The sequence below is a fragment of the Peromyscus eremicus genome, chromosome 11 (genome assembly GCF_949786415.1).
Source record: "Peromyscus eremicus chromosome 11, PerEre_H2_v1, whole genome shotgun sequence".
Classification (NCBI taxonomy): domain Eukaryota; kingdom Metazoa; phylum Chordata; class Mammalia; order Rodentia; family Cricetidae; genus Peromyscus; species Peromyscus eremicus.
This window is the reverse complement of record NC_081427.1, coordinates 26,497,393-26,516,141: the sequence shown is the minus strand read 5'-3', so window position 1 is coordinate 26,516,141 and position 18,749 is coordinate 26,497,393. Positions and strand designations below refer to the sequence as shown.

Below are 18,749 nucleotides of genomic sequence, written 5' to 3'. Positions count from 1 at the left end.
AATGGCAACGTTACAACACAGAAATCTGCCAAGCATTGCTTAACCAAGTGATAAGAGACCGGAAATTAATAAAATGAATGGGAAGGATGGGTTATTTCATGCAGAGAACGAACAGTATATAGAAGTAGTCAAGAAATAAAAATAAATAGACTTAAGAGACTGAGAAAGAGAGAAATGAGATAGGGCTGGGAAGTTGGGTAGGTAGAAGGCAGGGTTAGTTTAAAGGGGAGTTAGGCTTTGGGGGAGTGAGGGGTTGACATTTATTTGGTATTTGTTCTATACAGGGTTCTATTTCAGACATATCTTACTAACCTCAGTTCACAGATAAAAAACTTAAGTCATGTTTTAACATCATCTGAAGCTGCCGATTCCAGCTCACTTTGTGCTAGATGGATACTGATGTCATGGCATTACTAACTGTAGAGTTCCACTAGGTAGTCCTTGATGAATTCTATGGTTAAACATATGCAGTAATAGTTTCTTGTCAGCTGTCAGCCCACAAATAATAACACAGAGACTTATTATTAATTATGAAAGCTTGGCCTTGGCTTGGGCTGTTTCCTAACTAGTTCTTATAACTTAAATTAACCCATTTATATTAACCTACATCCTGCCACATGCCTCGTGGCTGTTATCTCTCCTCCTGTGCATCTTGCTTCTTCCACTTCTGGATCACAGCTCTGCCTTTCTTCTTCCCAGTGTTCTCTCTATCCAGAAGTCCTGCCTATCTCTCCTGCCGAGCTATTGACTGTTTAGCTTTTTATTATACCAATCACAGCAACACATCTCCACAGTGAACAGATATCCCACAATATTGGGACTTCAACCTCATATAATACGTGAAAGCACAGGAAACAGAAAAATAAAGCAAGCAAAGCAATGGAAGAAAATCCTTTTGCAGACCACTATATCTAACAAACAACTAGTGGGAAAAAAATATCCCCAAATAGTGCAATTTAAGAAAACAGGTAAAGCATTTTAATAGGCATTTATCTAAATTTATCTAAAGACATAAAAGTGGCCAATAAATATATTGAAAGAATATACAGCATCAGTAATCAGGAAAATACAAGTCAAAGCCATAATAAAATACCACCTCACACATGTAAGAATGGCTTTTATAAAAACAGAAACAGCCACGAAGTGTTGGAATGGATTGGGGAGAAAATGGAGAAGGGAGTTTTTTTTTTTTTAATGTAGTTGATGGGAATGTAAATTGGTGGCAGCCACTGTGGAAATCATATAGTAGTTTCTTAAAGATATAAAAGTAGAATTACAATGTGATTTAGCAACTGACTTCTGGGTACACTGCCAGAGGTACTGAAGTCTGTATCTCAAGATGCTCCCACCCATGCTGGATAGGCTGTAGGAATTCAGCGAGGGCAACACACCCTGCAAACAGCTGCTGGTGAAGACTTCTGGTGGATGTGCCCACACCAAGGCATCAGTCCTGCATCTGCATTAAGGGGGATTCTGAAGGAAGCCATGAAATTCATAACTTTCTATGAGGTGTTCTGGTTCTGCCGTTTAAAGAAATGTTTGCTGAATGAAAGGTTTATATTTGTAGCAGCAAAAAAATGCAGTTAGTGCAAAAGAAACTACTTCTGCCCTAGTAGAGTTTGTAATGTGTGAGGTTGAAAAAATAGATACGATACCATTTGCCACTCATGTGTCCTTATGGCACCGCCTTTGTATCAAGAGAGCTAGTTCATTCAGAATGCCTTCCACAGGTGGGCTCTTCTTTATTCAAGAAGACTGGCTAATAATGAGGAGTCAGGAAGTGTTCTGAGTATTCTGTTTAATTTGCACTCATTCTTGACTATGCCATCCTATATCCTCAGCATTTAAAATTTCAGAAGACGATGAAAAATATCCCACAGGAAAACGTGGAAAGTTATACATGTTTCTTTGGTGGTTGAGAAGATATTCATCAGTCTTTATATCCTCATAACCACTATGAATACCAGAAAATTCTATGGCGAATGGAAGAAGCTGGGCTGATTCTAGACCAGAAACTCAACATGGTTTTATGTAAATTAATACCTTTACCATTTGGTCAGTTTTCTTTCTATCATAAGGAGTAAAGGGACAGTTGACTTCCTGGTTCTGCACTACTGCAAACATCATGCTTTTTAGGGTTCTACTTGGAGCCATTTAGCAGCACATTAATAACAGTTCTTTTGTGGAATATGGAGGGGAGATTTTCAGTTGTTTTCAGCCACCTGTGAGTACACAGAAAACCCGCTGGAGCCAGTGTAAACACAAGTGTCCCTGAAGGTGGCTGTCAGTGGTTTTCTTTAGGTTGACATTTATAGGAAACCTGGAAAAGGCCAGTTGACAGGGATTTTTTTAGGATTTGTGGCTGAGATTTCTCCATCTTCAATTCAGGTGGCTTAGGCGAGGCTGTGAGGGGTTGTGCTGTCAATCATGTGTGTTGTGCTTCCTGTCTTCCAGCTGAGGCCCCACAAGTTAATTTCTAGTTTGCAAAGTGCCTGGGTGAGTAGGTCCAACTCTGACTGTGATTACTTGAAAGGTCTAGCTATGGTATTTGCTCTCATGGTATATGGCAATCTTTAAGTGCCTTTGCCCTGGCTTAGGTGAGCTTTTTTTTCCCCCTTTGGTTTTAAGCTATATTTTGAATGTTTAAGGTCTGAGGAGAGCCTCCCAGTAACTCTACATATTAAAAATTAAATGGCTTATCAGAACTGCTCCTAGAGTGAGGCTAGACTGTAGCAGTCAGTTGTCAGTGCCCAGAGGAAGAAGGGGTTACTGGCTTGTGGGACCTACTCTGGATGTGGAGGTGTGGAGAGACTCATCAGATCATGTTTACTAAAAGGAGTTGCAGTCAGCCACAGCCCAAATAGGAGGGAAGGAAGATAGAGATCTTGGAAAGGAGTTGCAGCCTCTTCCCACTGGAATAACCAGAAGAGGACATAGGTTCTAAGAGCCAGATGTTGGGAAATAATCCTGGAAAAAAAATCGCCTCATAGATGAAAGCCCAGCCAGGGCATGTTGTAACCAAATAGTGTTTGATTAAACTTACCTTGTTTCAAATTATCAATACATTACATAAATGTTTTGCCAGGCCTGGGATTATCTTATGCATGGTGATTCTCTCATGATACCTCTTCCACCACATCTTCAGCCTTGAGGTGGCTGTTCTTGGTTCTCAGCCTGCTCAAGCAAGAAATACAGACTCAAAGTCAGGACTCTCCAGGTTTCAGCTGCAGTGCTGAGTCATCAGCTCCAGGTTAGGTACTGGGACAGTTGGATATAGCTTTTGCTATTAATGTACGAGCTTGGACACTGTTTAATTAAAATTTTACTAAACTGATTATAGGCTAATGAACAGTAGTAACCATAATAAAGAAATTTCATGAACCTTCCACTCAGCTTATCCCAGTGGCAGCATCTTACAAAGCAGTAGTACAGTCTCACAGTCAGGACACTGACCCTGACAGAATCCACTAGGAACGTGTGAATAACTAGTTCTCTGCAGTTTTGTCCAATGTGTAGCTTTATGAATACAACAGTCTGAATACTGAACCCTACCTGGACAAGGCTCCTATTGAAAGTCATACCAACCTCCTCACTATGGCTCTCTATTCCCATGTCGTAACCTCTGGAAACCACTAATCTTAATGTATAACCGTTTGCCATTGAAAAATATTGTGTAAACAGACCCACAGCATATAACCTTCTAGGATTGGCTTGTTTCCTGAATAATAATTTCCTGGAGAGAAGTTCCACTTTCTGCTGCTGAGTCTTCCATGCACTACAATGTTTTAAACCACATCACAGGCTGGGGTTTTGTTGGACATGCTTGGAGCTGCTACAGTGACAAACTATATTCTTTTATGTTAATGTACACCTCCATTTCTCTGGAGTAAATGCCCCCAAATCTCTGAACCATATTGCAATTGAATGTGGAGTTTCATAAGATGCTATCAAACTGTTTTCCAGAATAATTGTGCCATTTTGTACCCAACGGATGTGAGAGACCCCAGTTCCCACATCCTCAACAGCACTTGATGTTGTGTCTTTTCTCTTTGTCTTTGTCTTTCCTGGTAAATGTGTAGCAATATCTCATTGTGTTTTTTCTTAAATATGTTTTAGTTGAAATAGAATTACATTACCCGCCCCCTCTCTTTCTTCCCTCCCACCTCTCTCATGTTTTTTTCAACTCTCAAGTTGATAGCCTGTGTTTTTTTGTATTTATTGCCTCCACACATACAATACACACACACACACACACACACACACACACACACACACACACACACGCACACGCACGCGCACGCACGCATGCACGCGCGCGCACACACACACACACAATCCTGATAGCTACCAATGTCAGATTATCTTTTTGCATGCTTTTCTGAAGTATTGTATGTTCTCTTTATATCTTTTGACTGTTTTCCACTGGATTGGTTCTTTGTTTTTTAGAGATTCTGTATATAGTTTTGATACTAGTTTGCTCACCTAGTTCTAACTACCTCCAAAAGTACCCTTCTCCAGGAGAGTCTCTATGGAATAGCATTTGCTCCAGGACACAGAGTTTGCTTGACTTTGACGTGTGGAGATGTTCATTGTTGGCACTGTCCTGTAGGACTGGGGCTCAGAGGGAATAGATTGCTATGGAAAGCCTAGTTTTAGGAAGGAGAAGCAGCTAAGTCACCAAGAAAACACTTAGCTCATCAAACCTGGATGTTGTGTACATGTTCCTGAATGAGTGAAGTGTCTTTCAGGACAGTTGAGGATGGGTCAGCTCCGTGTTTGTCAGATTCAGACCTCCATCATAGCTGACCCCTGACTGTTAGCTTGGGGTGTCTTGGATGGTTGTTCTGCTCAACATAGTGGGACTTGTTCTCTCTTTAAATGATTTTCTCCTGTAACAAGACATTGATGGAGGACTTCTAGATTACTGCTTCTCTTCTGCTCATTGACAGGGAGACACACTCTCTCATCCTGGCAGACTCCTCCCCAGACAGAGGTGGAGAGACAAGGAGAAGGAAGCCTCAGGGCATGTCCAGTACTGACATGTATTGTGTGACACTATTCCTGGGGTGACATGAACAATTGTTCACTCCAGTAGGGAATAGACAACAGGACAAAGTAAGGATGCTATCAAAGTCCTGCTTGGCAAACCAATGAGTTATTGGGGTTACTTATAGGACCAGAATTGATTCAAAGGCAGCTGTATTCCTGAAAGCCAACGCTACCATGGATGACAGCTCATGAAAGCTGGAAATCTGGAGGTCACTGCACAACTTTCAGGCTACTAGATCCATTGGAGAGCATCTCTTCCAGGCAGTGGGGTTGTTCTGAGCCTCTTCCAGGCAGCTCAGATGGATGGTCTGGGAGTATCTTCCTGCAGGCCTTACTGCTTACGTAACCTTGGGTACAGAAAGACCTAGTACATCTGGTAAATTTCAGGAACATCTTGTAGCTTTTGAGTTGCTTACTTCCTGCAGGACAGAATGCTTCACCTCCCTTTAGAACACCTTGAGTCTTAAGCATCTTCCCTCCAAGATGGAATGTTTTGTCTCAGAGGAAATTGCTATTCAACAAACATGGCACCTTATCAGCCTTTGGTCCCCAGGGTGATCTGGCCTTTGTGAGGTCTCTTTGAAACCAGCCATCAGAACTATGCTGGGCCCAATGTCCTGTCACCTCCAATGTTGTCACTGTCATAAGACAGTCATTTAGCTGACTCAGTATTTACAAATTAATGAGGGTTGTGGCACTCCAAAGATTCCCGGTCTGTGCTGAGTTCTGAGTTGCACAAATCACTGAGACATGATCCAGTTCTTGTGAGAAGTCTTTCCTCTCAGGAGGATGCTGAGCCTCAACTAGTAGGCTGATCCAAGCTGAAGATTAAGGGAAGCACAGAGCTTTGAGCTGAAGAAATTAACAGTGGCAACACCAACTGTGTTTACCACATTTAGTAGTAGATAAAAGCCTGCCTTTGGTTCATAAAAAGAGCCGTATATTATTTGGTTATAGCATCATTTTGACCTTTAGTACATGGAAACAAGCTACAGAATTTCTTTTCTCCTGAGGTGCAAGGAAGCTTTTATATCCTCAAAGAAAAATGACCCATAAATGCTGAGAGCATAAAGTCCCTATGTATTATAATTTACACCCGCTCTTCTCTTTGCCCTGACTTCCTTTGTCATGTCTGTGGTATTCCAGAGGGCTTAAAAATACTGTGGCCAGTACCTCTAGATACTTAGAAAGCATGTCAACAAATTATATTGTCCTCTCTATCATTTCTGATGTCACAAAATGTTTCGTAAAGATACAATTTTGTAAACATAGTGAAGCTGAATTTCATTGTGAAAAATGACACACAGTATTAATGACTAGATATTTTGGAGTATCTCACAACCGCTCCTAAAAATTCTGGGTAAAGAAGTTTTTAACAAATGAAGTGCTTGAGTATGATGAGGTAGCTAAGCAGGTAAAGGTGCTATTTTGACAAGACTATCAACCTGAGTTTGATCCCTAGTCACACGGAAGGAGAGAACCAATGCCTGTAATTTGTCCTCTGACCTCCATATGAATGCCATATCATACACAGACATATGCAAAATAAGTGAATAATGAATACATAAGTGAATAATGTAAAAAATTAAAGTAAACCTCTTATAATACAGATATTAGAGTAGTGATGAGGTGATGAGGAAGGGGGAAAGAGGAAGGGAAGAGAGAGAGGGAGAGGGATAGGTAAGGTCAAATGCTCTAACTTGAAGTTGAAGGCAATCTGGCTTCTGGGGCTTCTGGGTAAGAGATGGTGCTGACGACATGGAAAATAAGCAGCAGAGCTAACACGTTAGCTGATCCGTGGTAAGTTCCATTTTGTCGGTGGCTTGGAGATGAGTGTGGAGTTAACAGTTCATCACCTGCCATCAGATTGCAATATGAAGAGTTAAAATAATTGGTTCACAATTACCCAAGGAAGGAACAGGAGCAAGAAGCAACTGAGTCTCAGCCCTCTTGATCCACACCATCCCGGACGTGCTTGAAGGTCATCTGTCCAGGAGCAGCTCAACAAGTAACAAATGCCCCTTTAATGGTAAATCCATGGGGACAACATCCTGGTCTTCTTGTAGAGCCAAGACAAGCACTACTCAGAGAAGGTGCCCTGGCCCTAGGTTTGGGAGCCAGTTCTGGGTAGTAGAGAGCTCTACATTCTCAGGGTAAAATAATAAAAGAAGAGCGTCTAGAACTGGTGGGAGCTGGGTGACACATTTCTATACCCACTGTTGATCACTCCCATCCCTATAGCCATAGCCTGGACCATTGGTGAACTCTGACTCCTAGAAGACCCTTGACCTTGGATGTTTTCTCATCACTTTCTCTGTGTAATAAGGACATGAAATTTAATTTTTCCTTTAAATGCTTGTTTCAGCCCCCCCCCCCCTTTAAAGGGAAGGATACGTAAAAGATCTCCAAAGGTACTATGATCATGATATGGTAGATAGCATCCATGGAGACTCCACAGAGGAACATAGTATTAAACCATCACATGACACTGTCTGTGAGGCTGCTACCAGCTCTAGTGTTCTCTGAGTTGAGCAAACATACGTGTTTTTTTCCCACGTGCAGTTGTCAGCATTATGCTGTAGCACATGCTTGCAAACCATCTTCTTGGCAGGAAGTAGACTGTGGTCTTACGTAGCATAGTTCTAGTGGTGCAAGTGTGTGCATCCACTATGCAGCCAGGGTTAATCATCTCTTCAAGCTGGCTTTGGGCATACTTCCAGGTGCCTCAGCTAGGATGCTTCTTTTCATTCCAGAGAAAGTTTGCCTCACTCACTGTGGCTCAAATAATATTTTCAGCCTTAGATAATTTGCTACCTGTCCCTCTGAACTGGTCACCTTTGTAGTGAATACAGCTGTCTGAAGATAAACAAGTGAGGCAACATAAGCCCAAACATTGGCAGTTAGTAGATGTCCTAAACAATTACCCCACCTAGCCCCAGGTTCAGATGGGGGCAGAATATAAAAGCACCAGAAGATAAAATGAAATGTAGCCCTCCAGAGCCCAGAGGTTTCTACACTGTCCTTACTTCCCTGAGAATACATCACAGAGGAAGAAGGAAATGATGGATATTGTAAAACTTCATAAACGCCATCTTTAAATAGAACGCAAATCAAAGAGACATTTCAAGATCCTTGCAGATAGTCAATAGTCAGAATGAGATGAGAATAGAGAACAATTGGAGACATTATTTTTTATAAATTGCCCATCTCATTCATTGCCAACTTGGGTCATGAAAAGCAATTCAACTGATTTGATATCTAGTCCCACATGTGTTTTCCCCTTTCGTACCCTCTTATAGAAAATGTGCTGACGCATTTCTCACAATGGAGAGCAGATGTGGAGGAGGCAGCTGGGGGCAGAAGAAAGACAAAAGGCTAAATAGTCAACACAGTGGGTAATGAATCCCACATGCTTAAACATTGACATAACACTGTTGACAGTCCGCCTTTAGCTCAGTGACTGAGGAATTGTTGAATAACGAAGACTTTCACACCTCACCCAGAACACCATGAGAAGCTTCCTATGGTCACTTAGTCCTCACCAGTGAGTTCCTAGTGCTGAAAGTGTTCCCCCAAAAGAGCTTAATTCTGCACAGTTACCCTTCATGTGAAATATGGAGTTGTCAGTATCAAAGACAACCGCGTCGGGAACTGAGTACAATGTTCTCTTGATGCTGAGACTTGCTTTGGTTTGGTGCAATCAATGCTGTGCTGCACGGCACTTCAATGGGGAAAAAGCAGTTTTCCAGACATAACAGCCCAAGAAGGGGAGTTATTAAATTACTGCTGATGTCTCTTCGGGTTACGTGCCTGCTCTCTATGAGTAAGTTATATGGAAATGGAGATGATGCCTTACTTACGGACTGGAAGGAGTCATCTATTACCTGTTTCTCCAAGGAGCTCATGCTTTCTTCTTGGGGTTTTCTCTTTTCCTTGTTGAGATTCCTACTAGGACCAAAACATTGTTATTAAGTAGACCCACCAAGGGAGTGGAAGAAGCAGGAATAGACTTTCAGAGTTTGGGGTGGCATGGCCTCCAGAGGACCATGTGTTAATCCTTATCCCCTGGAAGGATGAGAATAGTGAAGGAGGTGCTGATAAAGAAAAAATAAGAAAAGAAAGAAAAGAAAAGAAAAGAAAAGAAAAGAAAAGAAAAGAAAAGAAAAAAAGAAGGCGAGGGACTGATTAGGAAGCAGAAGTGGATCAGCAGCAGTGAGGGGAACAAGAAACTTTGAGGGTAAATGAGATCAAAATAATTATATACATGTATGAAAAGTTCCTAATTAAACTCACTATCATGTATAATTAATTAATTCTAATAAACATACTAGCAAAATATGTCAGTCACCCCAATACTTGAGCTCAGTGGAAAGTACTGTGCCTTCTTGCAGTTTTGAGAAGTGCTGTTTCAGGATGGGAAGAATCAAAAGAAAGAGATTACATCTAATCCATGTGGGTAGGAGTCCCTTACTTAACCAACCCTGCTAAAGCCTCTTCCAAAAACTTGGAGCTCCTGTGGCTGACTGCCTGGCTTACACCGATTTGAAAATAGCAGTCTGAAACATTCCCATGAGAAGGGGTAAGCAGCTGGCCGGGGGGTAAGGATGGGTTTGAAAGATGAGGAATCACTGATTATCTGGAGGCTTCTTTGGGAATTCGTACTTCACCATGAAAAGAAATTGGAGGGAGAAAATAGAAAATTATTCTACCACAGATGAGAATTTAACCATCTCCCTGTTTCTAAAACCCCACAGGACTTCCCTCAATGTTTACATTACCCTGGATTATTTTTCCGAGAGCACAGCTTCAATATTTTTCAGCAAAACCCAATACAGAATTTGGGCTGACCCAGACCTGTGTGGTACTTCATTTTTTTCACCAATATTGTTTAACACATGACACCTTCCTACAGACAGTGAAACCAAGGAATTTACTCCAGCATAATGGGCATTGGCAAGAAAGCAGAGGAGCAGGATTTTAGCTGTCTCCATTAAAGGTCTGAGGCAGAGCCTCAAGGGGCAGCTTAATCTAGATGCTTCTAAGCACTAAATAGTGGAAATCCCAGAGAAGCAGCTCTTAGCTCAGGACACAAGCTAATCTTCCAGAAGGAAAAGATACCCTGAGTCTGTGAGCACCCTCTCATACACTGGGAGTGCTCTGATCAAGGCTGCATGGATCAACAGAGATTAGGATGGGAATATGAAGTTTGCCTCTTAACTCTCATGCTCAGCTCCTCCCAGGGATACAGGATGTCCATAGGGACAGGCAAGAGATGGGTAAAACTGTATTCCTGAAATGAATCATCCAAGACTAGTGTGCTAGATAGCATTATGTCAACTTGACACAAGCTAAAGTCATCTGAGAAGAGGGAACCTTAATTAAGAATATACCTCTATAATAGGCTGTGTGCAAACCTGTAGGGCATTTTCTTAATTAGTGATTGATGGGAAGGGGCCCAGACCATTGTGGGTGGTACTGTGCCTGGGCTGGTGGTCCTGGATTCTATAAGAAAGCAGGCTGGCCAAGCCATGTTGATCAATCCAGTAAACAGAACCCCTCCATGACCTCAGCATCAGCTCCTGCCTCTAGGTTCCTGTCCAGTTTGGCTTCCTGTCTTGACTTCCTCAATGATGGACTATAATGTGGAAGTTTAAGCCAAATAAAGCCTTTCCTTACCAAGTTGCTTTGGTCATGATGTTTCATCATAGCAATAGAAGTCCTAAGACAACTGAGCTGTCACCTCTCCCTCGGCCTAGCCCTTTTTGCTCACTTCCTCTATCAAGTCATTTTTCCTCAATTGCCTAAGCAAGTCTGAGTCCACCCTAGCATTTTAGACTTGACCCTCACTTGGGCTGAGCATTCATGTCTCAGTGGATGAAGCAGTCATTTGATTCCATTCTGATTTTCTGTAGACCTCTCTGAAGTTACAATGTGGTCCTTGGTTAGGTAACAACATCCTGGCATTCAAGGATGATTCCATAATGCTTCTTTCCAATTTCCCTTATCACTCTACAGCTTATTTAGATTAATCTTTCCAAACCATGACCCTCAAAGACCAAATGTTTCTCAAGGCCTGTTAGTGACCTTGGTGACTTTACAGTTATCCTTTGGGTCTTTTTCAGTTTCTTGAGTCAGGATGCCCTTGAGCCTTCTGCATTTCTCTGGTTTACATCTTCTCCAGTCTTGTGTGTTTTTCATGTTTACAGGAATATTGTAGTAAATGTGAAAGTACGTTAATGTGAGACAGAACATCCTGGCCGTCTACTGACTGAATGGGCTTAGTAATTGGGGAATATATTAACCAGCTATTCTGTGCATCCGCTTTCTCACTTGTAAAATGGAAAGAGGGATATGGATATCAAATATTTATGAAGCTAAAACTCAACATTTAAGTGCTAGCATACTTCCTGCCTTGCCTGTGGTAGACAATGAATAATTTAGAGAAAAAAAACAAGAAAGAGAAAACTCCCATTATGTGTATATATATATATATATATATATATATATATATATATATATATATATATATGAGAGAGAGAGAGAGGGAGCGGGGGGGGGGGGGGGAGAGAATATTCACACACACACAACTCAGAGCATCACACATGCTAAGAAAGTGTTTGACCACTGAGCTATTTCAACACTTATGTTGAAACACATGCTTTCTTTGATAGCCCGAGATATCCTTCATTTGCTATTCTTCTGCTTTAGCTTCTGGAGTAACTGGGGTCACAGATGGACCCACCACAACCAACTGTAACATGCATTTATAGTGAAAGACTTACTGAAATGAACCACAACATTTTAGAAGAAATACTTCTGGAATAGCCTTAGAAGATTCCAATATGAGTAATCTTGTTCAAGTTCATTTAAATTGATCTTATCTTCTATTTCACACATAAACACAAGAACTTTGCACTCACGTGTTATTAATCATAAATTAAACACACAGCCTCGTGTTTTTACAAATATAAGTGAATAATGTTTTTATACACAATATACGTGAGATTTACATAGTTTGGTTATTATGTCCTATGTTTAATGTTCAGACAGTCTAGGTAACTCTGAGAAGCAAGAGCTGCAGAGAGAGAAGTGGGAGAGGAAAAACTCGCCAAGCAGAAGCCTCTCACGGCGCTCCATAAGCAAGGAGAGATGGGTGGAGACACTTGTGGTAGCTGACACCAAAATGGTTGAGTACCATGGAAGTGAGAACGTGGAGTCCTACATCCTCACCATCATGAATATGGTATGACAGACTGCATGAGGGGAGGGGACAGTACTGACAGAAGAGATGTCCTTAGAAACGCTCTTCCCTTCATCAAAGAGTATTTTTGTCAGGCATGGTGGTGGTACCTACCTGCAGTTCCCAAGTCTGGCAAACCAAGGCTGGGGGATTACAAGTCTGGGGGTGGCTTAGTCTAGGTAGTGCTATACTGTCTCAAAATGCTAAAAACAAAAAAAATTAAAAAGAAAGAGATTTTGTTGTTGTCCTTTATCACACACACACACACACACACGTGGGCATGCATACACATGCACAAGTCTGTTACTTGCCCCAATGTGTAATAATGGAAATTCAGGACAATTGGTCTGTTTCTTAAAAATGAGCATGGGAAATTTCCCTGGGAAAATTTGTAATTCATTATTTGCATCTACGTAATAACTATTATTATTTGCCAAGTGACTTGATTTTTTTAGGAAGGCTTTCCGTCATCAATTTCTGCTAGTCTTAGACAATGAGAAAACTCAGACAAAGGAACCGAACATGATTTCCTCAAGGCAGGAAGAGCTGTCACCAAAATTAGTTTCCACTGCAACCCCACATTTCAGGCTTCCTTTCCACGGTTGCTCTGCTTTGCTTTCCAGACAGGTGGCTGGTTCTGCTGAGATGGGAAACAGCAATTCCTTGATTAACTGATAGAGGAAAGAAGACCCAGGGCTTGACAAGGTCAAAGAAAAGAGTTTGTTTAGGGGGCCATGCTGCTGGGATCTTGTGGGTGTAGTCTCCCTGTTGTAGTTAGAAGACACAATCTCAGGGCAGAGTTCCTGATCCTCTGGTTTATAATCTTTCCACCCTCTTTCCCAAGATGTTCCCTGAGTCTTGGGTACAGAAGATGTGTTGTAGATTTACCAAGTAGGGTTGGACAACCCAGGGCCAGTTGTTCTCTGCGTTTTGACTAGTGGCTTTCTGTAATAGTCTCTGCTGCAAAAATAAATAAATAAATAAATAAATAAATAAATAAATAAATAAATAAATAAATAAATAAATAAACAAACTTCTTTGATAAGGGTTGAGAGCTGCACTTCTCTGTATATACATTATATCAAGATAAACAGTCTGCAACAAGAATGCAGTTAGAGATTATTCTGATTTAGAAGAGTGACAATAATAGGATCTCATCTAGGATCCATGGCCTCACAGGCACCTGTGGTTGGGGAGGTCTAAAGTACCAGCCATGAAGAGATACAGACAAAATAACAGTTGCTGAAAGAGGGGAAACTAACCTTCCCTAGGGACGAGACCCCCACCCTGGCTATCCAATACTCAGGGATCAGCCCTAGAAATGTATACATGCCGGCAACACTAAATGGACTCATCAGGTAGTGTTTGTATGCTGACTTGTTTATATGTACATAAAACAACAATGATTAAAGAAGAGGAGATTATGGATTGGGGGATGGGAGGTTGGACATGGAAGGCACAGGAGGGAAGGGAGAGGAGGAGGGGAGAGACTATGTAATTATATCTTAAATTATAAAACAGAAAAGAAAAAATAAAGCAAGGGAAAAAACCGTTAGTTGTAATGATAACTAGCACCACAGATGAGGAGAATTAAAAAAATCTGTTATGAAAATGATCACAGTAAAGTTGTTAAAAAGTATCTGGTGTATTTCTATTTATGTGATGTGTGTATCACACTGTCTCACTATCTGCTCTGTGAATATATGTGTGTTTGTAACTAAAAGGATCTATAAACAGAACTTAAAATAGATTATCTTGGGTGGAAGAATTATAGATGAATTTTATTTTATTTGATTACATATATGTATATATAATCAACTATATATACTATATATACATATATGTAATAAAATAAAAATATATAGATACATATATGCTGTTCTCCACTGTTTACAGTTTTTAAATTTTCTACAATGTTCTATAAGTTAAAATTAGATTTTATGTTTATGTTAATACTATTCCCACTTTGGTTGCAAAAATTCTCTTATTTTATTAGTTGAAAAAATATGTTCTTTTAACCAATTCCCTCTTTTCCTTCTGTTTTTGTTAATAATAGTATCACTGTAACCAAGAATGAAAGACATAAATTTCTCAAACACACATCCAATCCATCACCCTGAAAGGGCATCTTTAAATATTATAATGTGAACTGAGATTTAGTCTCCTCAGAACTGCGCCTAGAATCCACTCTATGACATGGTATTCATTTCCTTGTGTTCTGGAGCTATCCACGCCTCTGACACGTATACACTGTGCATGTGGAGCTAATGTTTTCTGTTTCTGACCCCAGGTCACCGGGTTGTTCCATAACCCAAGCATTGGCAATGCAGTCCACATTGTCGTGGTTCGACTCATTCTACTTGAAGAAGAGGAGGTAAGGAATGGTTTCCCTCCACTCTTCTTGCCTGTGCTGTCCAATTTCCACCCCCTCTTTTTCTCTCTCTTTTAGGAAAGTTCTTGATAAGCAAGAAAGAGGTCTCTACACAGTCTTTTTACAATGAAAAGGGGAGGAAAATATTATTTTTGTGTTATTTTTCTTGGGACTTCAGCAACATTGAGTGGGAAATGGGGAACAGTTTCAAAAAATTACACACACACACACACACACACACACACACACACAATCATCTGATTACAATTGCATCTAACAAGACACAACACAGACATACAGCTGTCACTAAGAGTGTTTTGCAATGGAAGTAGTGTAAGTCATGACCAAGCTAGATAGGTTCAATGGATGTTAGGAGAGATACGCTATGATGCATGTCTCTCATGCCATTAATTTCTCTATGGCATATAACATACATCTCTCAGATTCAAAGACTCTAGTTTATACATTTGTCCTTGGATATTTCATATATTCTCATACTTATGATATGCCTACGTCCTACTTCATTTAGTCTTGAGAATGTGGTTAAGTCTGAAATGGGATTCTTGATTACTTCCTGCCAAAGTATCTCAGTTTGCTCCCTTCATTCCTGATACTATTATCTTTCCTATGTCAGTCAAAACTGCTCCAGTGTTCACCAGTGGCATATACCTGAGAGTCATTCTTTTGTTGTTGTTTTGGTTTGTGTTTGTTTTTGAGACAAGATCTTACTATGTGTCTTTGACTGGCCTGTTATTCACTATGTAGACAGGCCAGCCTCAAATGTACAGAAGCCTGTGTATCTGCCTCTCAAGTGTGTATGATATCATATCCAACCTCATCTTATTATTTAGTTATTTATTATTGTTGAAATCCAACAACAAAGCCCATAGTGGTCCCACCTCCAAAGCACAGTTCAAAAATACCCAGTACTCAGCATTTCTGCAATCATTATGTTGATTCAAGTCTTATATCTTGCCTGAACTGGTACAGTGAATTCTCTAATGATTTTCCTGTTTCCAATCTTACCCATCATATATTCTCTGGGAAGAACATTTTATGTATAGCCATAATGGATGACTTTAAATACAAGTTTAAATATTAACTTCAACCTCCCCCACAAAGACTCCATTTTAAAAAAAAAAAAACAGTTCAGATTGCTTTGGTCTGCAGAACTCTTCATGGTCTTGATCCACCCATCTTTTCAGTTTTTCCAGTTTTCCTTATGCTATTCACTCCCTTGTCTCCAGCCCTTGCACTCTGGAGTTTGAATGAGTTCTAGAATATGCAAGGCATTTTTTCAGCATCATAATCTTCGTACTTATGGACCCCAGTATCTCGAACATCCTTCCCTTGGTTCTGCACATGGCTGGTACCTTCTCATCACATAAGCCTTTGCTTAAGTACTGACTCTTAAGAGAATTCTCAATGTCCAACATACTCAAAACTGGCCCCACTCACTGCTTCTTCTTCATGGAATGACAGCACTCTCACAGGTCACTTTGATTCTTTGATTTATCCACTCTTTCACATATCTCAACTGTTAGAGAATGTGGACAGTGTGCATGCAGAAATGAATTCTTTATATTCTGTGATGTCCCCAGTACCTAGCATGGTGCATGGAACATGAATAAATGTACAAAGTGAAATTTAATAAGTAAAGGAAACTACCAAGCTGGTGGAATGCCTTTCAAACTATACAGCAGCTGACACACATAAGAAGGACCCTATTCACATCTTCTCCAGCAAGAAATGTGGCACCAAATGTCAAACAAGGCTATTATTCTCTTAACAGCAGGACTGCAGGCAGGCTTTAAAATGTGTCTTCAAGAATCAAGGATCCAGGCAGGGAAGAGTGGCATCAGAACACCCGAATGCTCACTTCCGGCCAGTGGCCAGGAGAATCTTAATGGCCATTACATTGTTGCATTGGTTACAATTACATTGTTTTTCTTCTTTCTAATTCTGATTTTGTGCACAACAAATGGATTGCTGCAGACAGCATGGCCCTCTACCCTTGTTATTGCCAAATATCCTCTTGCAAACTTTTGTTGTGATTGTTAATTTAATTATCTTACTACAATACATTTGATCATATTCATTCTCCTGCCTCAACTCCTCCCACATCCTCTCCATTCTCTCTCTCTCTCTCTCTCTCTCTCTCTCTCTCTCTCTCTCTCTCTCTCAAAAGAAGAAACTCCAGGAAAAAAAGCAAAAATTGGAAATCAAAACAGACTGTAGTGGATATCTATTCTATGACCTGAAGCACAGCCCTAGAGATGCAGCAGGTAACTGCTCTATCTGCCTATGACCTTGAAGTACACGCCCCTGGGGCATAGCCTCTCTGCTACCCTTAAGACCTGAGATGCATGTAAGAAGAAGTCTTCTCTTTGCTCCCTTGTGGAACTTGGATGCTGGGACAATCTCAGGCACAGAGAAGCATCATGGACCTGTGCCTTCTCTTTTCCAGGACTCTGCGATAATTTTTTGCCCTTTAAGCAGACTCCATGGATTTCTCGCATGAAGAAAATCAAGATTACAAAAACATACCAAAACCAAACAAAAAGCACACACACACACACACACACACACACACACACACACACACACACACACACCATGGAGTCTATTTTGTGTTGGCCAGCTACTCCTGGCCATGGGGCCTGCACTAGAGTATGGTTGATATACCCAGTGACACTCCATTGAAGAAAACGGATTCTCCTTTTCCCAGTATGTATCAATAGCAAATAGCTTCTTGGATAGGTATGTTGACTTCCCTTTCTCCCTACTAGGATTTTGTCTGATTTGAACCTTTGCCGGTCTTGTGTATGCTGTCATAATCTCTGTGAGTTCACATGTATATCAGTTCTGTGGTGTCTGGAAGATACTGTTTCTTAGGCGTCATCTAGCACCTCTGGCTCTTACTATCTTTCTGCCTCCTCTTCCACATAGATGTGTTACCCTTGAGAGGAGGGGTTGATGTAGACATCCCATTAGAACCGAGTGCTCCAGTGTTTCTTACTCTTTGCACATTGTCAAATTATGGGCCTTTTACTTACTGTCTATTGCAAGAAGCTTCTCTGGTGAGGGTTGTGTGATGCCCTTGCAAGGTTTCATAAAATTGCTAAGTGGCTCAAAGTTCAAAAGTTGACAATAAATTTCAATTCATCATACTTATTTTTCCTGATTCACAAAAAATAGTTCAAACTATTCTTCATATTTTTGACTAATAAGTAACCCAAACAGCATTAACAATCATGGATTTCAATACCTACCTAAAATCAGGGTGGCAGGCAGACAATGGGAGAAAGTACAGAGTGAGTAACGGGTGCTATGCTATCCTTTAGTGCACAGTCCTCAGAAAGTCACATCATTTTTTCATGTCCCATCAGCCAGATGACAAATGCTATGCTTCTCACTGAAGAGATAAATATGAATATAAATCCTATTTTCTGACTCTGAGTAATTTGGGATCTACGGTCAAAAGTACAAAAATAAAAATTTTAAATTGAAATTAACGTAAGGTTAAATATGTATCAGTAATGTGGAAGGATATTTGGGTGTCTATATTGGTATTAGAGGGAACAAAGGAATTAACCATTCAGGAAGGCTATTCCAAATGAAAGGGCCCACGCAAGTATTTTCTTTAGTGTTTAACCTCTTACTGTACATATGAGAGCAATTAACACATCACTGATGCTAGACAAAAACATTGAGAAGATCAAATATCTTACTGTAATGGAAAACAAACCATTATACTGAAGGCAAGAAGGCTGGTAACAAATGAAACTATGCCCATAGGAGATCCCTAGCCTCTACAACCATATAGGCACACATGAACACACATGTACATACACATGCACAAACATATATAATGCACAATCAATCAACAAATCAATTAATTAAAAAAAAAGAAAACCTGCCCACTTTCACTCTCATGGGCTTATTCTGTTGCTGTCTACCTCTGTGTATGACATCATGATCCTCCCAGGTAAAGAAGTTAGAGATGTAGAAACCACCATGACACATACTCCTCTCTCTCCCAAAGCCAGTCAGGTGATGCTTTTTTTTAACTTGCCTGTCACCATCTCC

General features: G+C 40.5%; 1 protein-coding gene across 1 annotated transcript in view; it reads left to right on the top strand.

The window, feature by feature from the left end:
- The window catches only part of LOC131922012 (A disintegrin and metalloproteinase with thrombospondin motifs 12-like), a 132,989-nt gene extending 118,239 nt beyond the window's left edge, over nt 1-14,750 (top strand). Inside the window, exons 4-6 of the mRNA XM_059276745.1 lie at nt 12,096-12,292; nt 14,580-14,663; nt 14,739-14,750. Coding sequence (XP_059132728.1) covers nt 12,096-12,292; nt 14,580-14,663; nt 14,739-14,750 — 293 coding nt within the window. The remainder of the gene's footprint in view (nt 1-12,095; nt 12,293-14,579; nt 14,664-14,738) is intronic.
- The last annotated feature ends 3,999 nt before the right edge of the window (nt 14,751-18,749 follow it).